General features: G+C 32.5%; 1 protein-coding gene across 2 annotated transcripts in view; it reads right to left on the bottom strand.

Moving 5' to 3' along the window:
- Positions 1-1,289: 1,289 nt before the first annotated feature.
- The window catches only part of LOC140063622 (transformation/transcription domain-associated protein-like), a 111,102-nt gene continuing 102,642 nt past the window's right edge, over positions 1,290-9,749 (bottom strand). For both annotated transcript variants that reach the window (XM_072110044.1, XM_072110045.1), the window contains 3 exons: positions 8,449-8,645; positions 7,900-8,008; positions 1,290-5,142 (listed from right to left, as the gene is read on the bottom strand). In XM_072110044.1, the coding sequence (XP_071966145.1) occupies positions 5,033-5,142; positions 7,900-8,008; positions 8,449-8,645 (416 nt within the window). In that variant the 3' untranslated portion in view covers positions 1,290-5,032. The remainder of the gene's footprint in view (positions 5,143-7,899; positions 8,009-8,448; positions 8,646-9,749) is intronic.

Here is a 9,749-nt window from a genome sequence, read left to right as displayed (position 1 = left end):
GAGGGATGGGGAAGAGGATGGGTGCAAAGATGAACAATTTTTAAATATATTCTTTATTTTGTAACGAAATATTAATTAACATGTTTTACAAATAATATACCACTAAACACAGTAAAACATTGCGATGTAATACTTTGTTGAAACTATCACCGTCGTAGTCGATTGAAATAGTACAGTACATGTAACGATACACTACGACGTATGTTTATATATAATGTTAAACAATTGGTGAAAACCACCTCTATTCGGGGCAAATCATAAATTCGATTTAATCGGTAATAAATATTAAATTACGGCGACTGAAAACGTTAGCTCATTATTTCGGGTATTTTTCAAGATGGACATCCATTAGACAGTGTATACCACGATCGGAAAACACCCCTATCTGGAGCAAATCGTTGAACCTAAATTCGTTTTAATCGTCAATAACTAATTATCTAACTTAATTTAATTAGTAAACAGGGTTACATCAGATGGTTAAAATCAGTACCGAAAGTACGAACCAACTTTATATACCATCGAGTAAAAATTCTAAAAGTAAGGCGCGATTTACCGAATTTTGCCCTTACGTAAATTTATATATAGATACATATACATAATACATTGTTGTAATTGGTCAATTTTGAACTTTGACCCCTTATATCTCGAAAACGCTTCCTAACCTGATCGATTACCTTCCATATTCGTAATCTACAGAAAATTCTGGTCTAGAAAAGTTTGATGGCAATTTGTCCCCTTTCAGGTGGTGATTCCCCCTCCTGACACCGGACTATTATCTAGGAAAGTGGTTGAATCTTTAATACAGATATTATCTGGGCAAGTGGTTAAATCGCCAATATAGACATTATCTGGGCAAGTGGTTGAATCTCCAATACAGACATTATCTAGGCTAGTGGTTGAATCTTTAATAGATATTATCTGGGCAAGTGGTTAATACAGAAATTATCTAGGCAAGTGGTTGAATTTTAAATACAGACATTATCTTGGAAAGTGTTTGAATCTTGATTACAGATATTATCTGGGCAAGTGGTTGAATCTTTAATACAAATATTATCTGGGCAAGTGGTTGAATCTCCAATAAAGACGTTATCTTGACAAGTGTTTGAATCTCCAATACCATTGTGATTTTGTGATGACAAGAACAATCAATAAACAACCAAAATGAGTCTGAAAACTAAAAAACCCCAACAAAAAACTCTATTCTCATCTATTATTGTTATTAACTTATAAACAAGGTCTTTCTCTCCAACCAATAGAAATCTGCAAATGAAGAATTTTAAATATTTACTATTAATATTATTAATAGTTACTCTAAATTATATATTTAGAAAATTTACAGACCATATAATTAAAACAAATTTAGTACAAACCCTCCTTTGGAAGAAAAAGGAAGAGGGAGGAGAGATGGAACCCCTAGGACTATAGGCAAACTTTGTTGGGGTTCCAAAGTGTTCACCTGTATAATATTACATTTTATAGTTTATATCATAATGTTCATAAATCATCAAATAAACAATGTAAAGAAATCACTATTCTAATATTGTTTTTTTCAAGACATTAAATAGACAACTTCATTCAAAGAGCAATTTATTATATAAAAAAAACAAGAATAATGTTTGGGTATCATAAAAAAAGCTTGAATATTTCAATTAAGACACAAAATATACAAATCGATCAATCAATGTCCTCATTATTAGCATGGTTGTTTAAGTATCTTAGAAATAAGTGAATAGAAAGTTTACATCATCCCAGGAGACGCATTAATCATTACAGCCTTTAGCTGAGATCAATATATTGTCTGACAAATGCTTGTTATTGTTATGATATGTTTGGTCCTTTTGGAATCATCACTTATCACACACAGCCTGCACATACTGTATAAATAATCATTGATTGAATTTAGACCGACGTTTTAATAGAAAATAATTTTGTCTAGGTATAATTTGTTTAGTGAAAAACTGTAAAACAAAGTGCAGCACTATTTAGATATTTAGTTCATAATACAACTGCAAAATGTGTGTATCACTCTAAATGCCTTGTGAAAAAACCCCAAAAACAAAATTTTATGGGTACATGGTTGGTTGTACAGTACTAAAATAGTAGTTTTAGTAATAAACAAAATCTTCAATAGCGCCCTCTATCTTATATCATACAATACAATGCATTGTACAACTGTAATAAAAAGAGAGAGACAAGAGAAAACTTGTGGTTGAATAAAGATGTATTGGATACGCTATGTGAGTTATGGTTCAGCCTAAAATGTCTGCCGTTTAGGAGTCTTTTAAAAATGTACAATTTAATTTGGCATCATTTAGATCTAAAACAAATTGTAGATTTGGAGTTAACAAAAAATTACAAAACTTAAGATACTTCACATAATGACTTCAGAAAATACTTATCACACTTAAATATTGACAACTTGGCTTTGAAAATCAAAGTCATCATTTTAGATAATGTAAAATAAAAACTAAATAAATACCAAACCTAAAATCCGGTTATAAAAGTCATCATATCATTTTTTTTTCTTTGATTTACAGACATTTTAATATCCAAAATCTAAAATTTGATATTTACAATAATGATGAAATTTTAATTTATAAAATGTTATAAATTATAATAACTGAAAGTGAAAATAAAATATAATATAAAAATGAAGATCTAATTAATTTTTAAATAATGTATTTAATTTAAATTGATGGCCATACACATTGATAGTCATGTATTTTGAGAGAAAATGAATATAATAGTGATCGAAATGTGATTATAAAAATAGTATACATTTAGCATGTCACATATTTGTACAGTTGGCCTATAGAACATTTCCACATTAAGTTTAGTAAAACTATTTTCATTGAAAATAATTAACTAAAAGATAATTTGGCTCTCCTTACAATCATTCTTTTACTCTGTTCAATTTAAACTTGATTAACTCTTGTATTTAAACAAACATTTATTTTAAAGAGAAACCTTGACATTTCTTTTGGTTGTTTTAACTTTCTGCTTATTTATTTTGTATGTGAAATGAGAAAGTGCTAGCAGTGTTAGCCTGGCAAATGATTATAACTGCGCATCTAATTAGTTTTACAAAACAGTCCAGTGAACACCTTAACAGTCCAGTGAACACCTTCAGTAATTTCCTGCCAAAACCTCCATTGGAAAACATTATTCTATTTGTGAATGATAGAAAGTTAACCGTAAAAAGTTTAGTAAAATCTGTAGTAAAATATACAGACACTTTGGTTTAAATAAATAAATAAATAAAATATTAAATAAATTAATAATTGTTAAATTCTGTGGCAACAACAACAACATAATAATTGACACCAATCAGGGGGATGGGACAGGTCAAAATACAGTATACTTGTAACTGCTCATATCAAGGGGCTAAATTACAAGTTACAATATAAATGAAGCATATTATTGTGGTCACCACTTTTTCAAGGCACATTTTTTTTTGGCTTCAGTTATTTTTCTGAAAGTAAATGCCCATGTTAATATCTGCGAAAATTGTGTACTTTTGTAATCTTTGTATAAATGTTCCAGACCTTTTAAGCCTGTTTTCCTGTCGACGTTATTCGACGCTATCGTTAACAAAAATCAGCGATCTTCAACGTAAACATAGAAATTTTAACGATTTACAGGAAAAGGGACTTTTTTAACTAACGATGACGATACAAAATGTCGGCGATTTACAGGAAAAGGTGTAATAATCGACGCTAATCGACGCTACAAGTCGCGATCGTTTACAATCGCAAGAGTTGAATCCAGTTCAACTCTAGCGATATCGAAACGCTAAAACGTAAGAACTGGCAAATCATCATGGCGATACAGCACATGACGTCACATAATTGATGGCAAATTCTCCTGACTACATTTATTTTTGTTGCATCGCGGCGCGGTCAAAGCTAGGCCTAGCAGCCTTACCAAAGTTACTATAAAATGATGTTCCGGAAAGTAGGCGCGGGGATATTAGGTAGGTCAAAGTCTTAAGCCTAGTCCAAAATGCTATTTGGACTAGGATAGGCCTACTGAGAACGAAGAACCATCAGTATAGAGATATTAGTATGCCTAGGCCCACGTGTCCTACACTGTGAGCCTACTGCTAGAGGCAGGGGAGTCCTCTATTCATTTTTGCGCGTTACGACGACTTCGAGAAAGAAGACCGGAGTTTCAACTCTAACGTTCAACGCTAGAAATCAAATGTTCGCGCTATCGTTAACATTTCAACTTGATCGTTTTCAAACGATCGTCGTTGAACTTTTAACGATTAACGATGATAGCGTCGACAGGAAAACAGGCTTTAGGGAGTCCAGTAAAGATCTTGTCTATAACATTGTAAAAACCATTAATGGTTCAAAAGGGAAATGGCGTGCAACTTTACTGAATGCGGTAATTAAAAACATCAAAATGAAATCCAAACAATCAGAAGTAACACTGGGGACAGAGTAATTTAACTATGATCCAAGCAGCGGTACTGTAACATATACACCAACATAAATGAGCCACAAAACTGCAATATAGATAGAATATAACCCTATTAAATTACTTGCATCTGATATTCAAAACTGTTCACACCGGATCTTGTGTAAACTGAATAGATTTGGATTTTTGCAACAGATTAATAAAGACACTGTACACTATGCAAAGAAAGATATACAGATGCATGCATACAATTTCATCAACGAGCTGCATACTTTGACATACTTCCGAAATTCAATATTTTTTTTAATGGCAAGGTATATCTTATATATTCCTAAAATTAATAGTTGCAAACATGTATATCAAATCAATAAACCTTTTTGCTTCCTAAATTCATTCATCACTTATTATACCATTGACACTAAAGCTAAGAGTGCCCAAATCCAAAGATTGCCAAGCCCATTTGATGCTGCTGTTACCTAAAGCCATGGTGCCAGAGATGGATCCATTCTTAAGATTGTCAGGCCCAGTTGCTGCTGCTGTTACCTAACGGCATGTTTCCAGAGATGGATCCATTCTACAGATTGTCCGGAATGTTGTTTGCTGTTGCTTTCTAAAGCCATGGGTGCCATGATGGATCCATTCTACACAGGTTGTCAGGACTGTTTGCTGCAGCTACCAGGGTACTTATCTTGCTCTCTCCTCCTTCAAACTGTGCAAGATCTGGAAAAAAAAATACAAAAACCAAATCAATGAACTGTTCACACATTTATGTGTGTAGTCTAAAGTATTACCCAGGATTACCATAGATACAATGAATGACAAAATTAATTTCACATTTAATATACATAAATATATATATTAAAAGTTTCCACGACATACATGGTCAAAGGAAGAAGTAATTTCTGATTTTAGACCCAGGCATGTGCTAGCCAGAGACAGAGACATTATATTGATATATTACATAGCCTATGTAAATACGCTAACGTGATTGGTTGAAACTGCATCACATGACTACCGCTGCGAGGATCGTAAATCGTATATATCCCCGAGAACGATGATATTGACTGTGTAATTTTCGCGTAATTATCGTGTCCCCTGTCATTAAACATATAGATTCTCGAGTACGATGATATTGACTGTGTAATTTTCGTGTGCCAACACTCGCGTTGCCGATAAATAAACAAAAGTCATCTACTCGATCTTGAACTCGGGTGGAATTGTCACTCCATCGCAAGACAACGCTTCAACCGCTGCGCCACGGAAGTTGCTTGAAGAAATTAATCATCTAAACTATTTAAACTATGCATACATAGCGCCCTCATTTGTTATAAGTCCACCCTAAATGTGATGAAACACCGTTTGTGATTGGTCAATACTCACGGTAGTAACCTAGTAACTAGTACGCGCTGAACATCCGGTGATTCGGCTCCTCGAAGATCGAGAAGAAGACGAATTGTTTATTCGGCCTACCTGATTATAATATTATTATTTTTAATAGGCTTATTGATGGAAATTCTTCTGTTAATTTAAACGACCTAGGCCTAAGTGAATATTTTATTGCCAAGGAATCATTAATTAGTAATTATCGGTATATTATTCTTCGCAAGGTAAGGTGTCTAGGCAGGCTTGTTTAAATACAATACAAATACTATAGGAGGCCTAGCCTAGTTTCACCCAACCCAGCAGACTTGTTCTTGGCTATATAATATAACAGATATTGCCTTTTATATCGGTTAAATATAAGATTTGACATCCCCTCGGGAATGATATTAAGTTCTCGGGGAATATATATTTCCCTCAGCTGCCGCTTCGGGAAATATATATTCCCTCGAACTTAATATCATTCCCTCGGGGATGTCAAATCTTATATTTAACCTCTAAGCAGTCAATATCTGTATAATACTACAGTCAGAAACAGTACTTGAAGAAGCATAGGCTACAGTAATGAAAGAGGAAAAAAATAAATTAATATAGACAAAGTAAAAGTACAGTAAATTAAGACATATGCATATTGATTGGGGGAATATTTAGAAATATTTGAAACATAATTTAATCTCAGTCTGCATTATGAATTAATTGGTGGATTTGTCAGATTCAGAACCACACGGATCAGAGCTGGCATGCATAATTAATATTAAATGCTATATATTTATTCCAATCGATCAATCATATATTTCCTCCTTTGTTTATATTGGTACTGCGCGTCTGCTAAGAAAATGCTACAAAAGTTTTAAGTTCCTGTTGAAGATGTGAAGCAGATGATCCTCTTTTCAGAATATATCATGTCGTTAACCTCCACATGAACTATACTTCCTCACAAGATCAATAGCTCATGTCTTGCCTTAATGACAGACTGCTATTTTATCTTGTTAATAAGCACATGAATGTGGTTTACATTAATTCTAGATTCAATACATGAGCCCTTTGATTGTGACAGGTCATAAAAACTTTAATTTAGGTTGTAAACTAACCATGCCAGTTAAACACCACTGTATATCGCCCTTTACAACCTGTCAAGCTGTGATTATAATGATCACACATTTAGCAAATTTACATAAATCATGAAAACCAGGAGAAAAATCTTTAGGAGAAAAAAACTAGCTTGATAATGATAGTTATACGTTTGACTTTCTCCTTTAAAAAAGAAAAATATATACTCATAAAAATTAGGGTATTCTATTAGATTAGAATGCAGATTTATGTTGACAGCCTAAATTAGTAAATTATTGTTAAATTGGATGTAAATCCAAGTGGTTATGATTATTGGGCAAATCAAGAAGGGATGCCCATGGCACCTTTTACTTAATTGTGTTTAAAAGACAAAAATGCAACCAATATATGCAAAATATAAAAATACAAGGTATCTTGAAACATCTATTCATTGGAATAATTTGTAATCATAATTTTAAACTTTCTCTTTGGCAACATAGTGTACCTAAAAACCTGCTGCTGGCTTGTATTATTATACATTCCTTAAACAAGATGTGAATGCATTTTGTTTCAATCCATTAATTGTGATAATAAAACGATATACACCCAGTCACTCAACATTGTTTTAAAAAATGGAACATGATTCTAAACTAAATGCTTTTATTTAAAGTTGTTGAATGAGTTCTAGACATTATTATTTTGTATGTACCCTATGTTACTTAATATAGATATATTTTTTAAACATCATACAATTCAGGATTGAATGGTTTGATTTACAGTAAGTTAAAAAAGTCAAAATATTCAACAGAATTTTTCTAAATACAGTAAACTCCTCCCTATATATGTTTTAACACTAAAGCCAACCCCTATCCCCAAGATGTCCCCTTATAGTGTGGGTTCCACTGGTTGACATTCATCAACTTAAGAATTTTATTACAAATATTTTGGTGCCTACATTAATGACGGTGTTTTTAGTCATTGGAGTTCATCACTCATTAAAAGCTGACTAATGAGCTTTTAATGAGTTTAATGTTGTTTTTTACTTACTTTGTAACCTGGTCATGATAGCATTCACTGCTCTCATTACAGTAGTATTCAGCAACTCTCCTTTCATGTTGAAGGGCTGAGAACCTGCTGGTAAAGTATCATCTTGCTTCTATGAAAAATAATATAGATATATACTGAGAACTTTATACAGATGTTACCTGATTAGAAGTGAAAAATAACATTTGATACTCCCGAGGTAATCATGTTTTTCTCAAGAGAAAATATGGTTACGTGGAATAGATATATTTTCATAACAGTTATAGACCAAAACATCCACTATAGATGGCGCACACTACAGAGCAGTTTTACTCTTTTTTTTGCAATATTTTTTTACCAAAATAAAAGAGAGACAGGAAGACATTAACACAATAACAAACCACTCTGCCAGACGAGAATGGAAACAAACTATGAAAAAGATTAAGTATTTTGAATTTCTATGCTGTCAAATACAGCTGATTCAGTTAATGTACTGGAGAATAAACACTGATATTTTCAAAGTTTATATTTCATTTTGCTGAAAGATTAATGGATCATAAACATCATCCATACCTTCTTATCCCAGGCTATCATTTCATCCCTCAATATAGCACGCAAAAGCGCAACCAACTGGAAATTGGGTTGTACGAGGCAACGTGCACTTGATATCATTGATGCGGACAGCAAACCATTTATTCCAACGGATGTCAAGAACTCGGCAATGTTCGGTGTGAGGCGGAATGGTACAGGCCGGTTAGCATCGAGTTCACCTGAGGCAAGATATAAATATAAAAATATTTCGTTAAAGTGATGTTAAAGTAGTAGTCTACTTGCCTGTTTATGCTATGAGGAAAAAATGGTTAGAAATGATGTGAATACTTAGCCCAATTTCTTGGTAGCTAAAGGGACCCCAAAAAGGAATTGCTGTCATTCTATAAAAAGAGGTACTACCTACTAATGACATGTATACCAAGCATATTGCAATGTCACTGAGTTTCGTTTTCTAATATTTAGTTAAAGTTAATGCTTCATGTCAAAATGTTTGTGCATAAAACGCTTCAATGATTTTATTGATCCCTCTTCAAATGTGATATGTCAATGACATCATTATGACTTAGTGGCGTCAAGTTTGCCATAAAAAAATATTAAAGCATCAATTTGAAGCAGATTGTGGGTAATGAGGCCATCGCCAACAACCACCCACTAATATATTGTATCATTGAACAGTAATTACCATCTACTGCACACAACACATTACATTCACTCAATTAAAAATCCAAAAAATAACAAAAAGGTGTTTTATTCTTAGCAGTAAAGTATGAAATTAATTATAAAATGCTATTATATCTTAGGGCTTATTTCCATTGAAAAAAAAACCACAAAAGAATGGTGTTCTTCGAAACCGGTTTATAAAAAAGATCGCGCTGCAATTGCTTCACAGAAAGCTACAACTATTAATCTAGATTAAATTTTGAATTAATGTATTTAATTATCTTTTTTAATATTTTAATTTAAATTACTCTGAAACTACCTACTCAGATTTTGATTGTAATGCCAAATTTCGATTTAAAAAAACCACACAGAGTGAAATATTTGGCAAATTGCAGAGAATGACAGAGGGCAACTCCAATTAACATTTAGCCCAATATGTAATACACATAACTCTCTTTTTTTTTTACTGACCTGGTCTGTTTGTATATGAAGTATACTATTTAGAACAAAAATTGAAAGTTGTGTTGTATTTATTAGTAATATTTCCCATTTTAACATCACCAGTGAATACACTGTTATAGTGATATATTATACAATAGTTATACATAAAAAAAAATCATATTTTCTATGTGTAAGTGTAATCCTGTAACAGTTCAAACACA

Source organism: Antedon mediterranea, chromosome 1, assembly GCF_964355755.1.
Source record: "Antedon mediterranea chromosome 1, ecAntMedi1.1, whole genome shotgun sequence".
Taxonomy (NCBI): domain Eukaryota; kingdom Metazoa; phylum Echinodermata; class Crinoidea; order Comatulida; family Antedonidae; genus Antedon; species Antedon mediterranea.
Note: the sequence above shows the minus strand (reverse complement) of the source record. Positions and strands in the feature narration are given on the sequence as shown.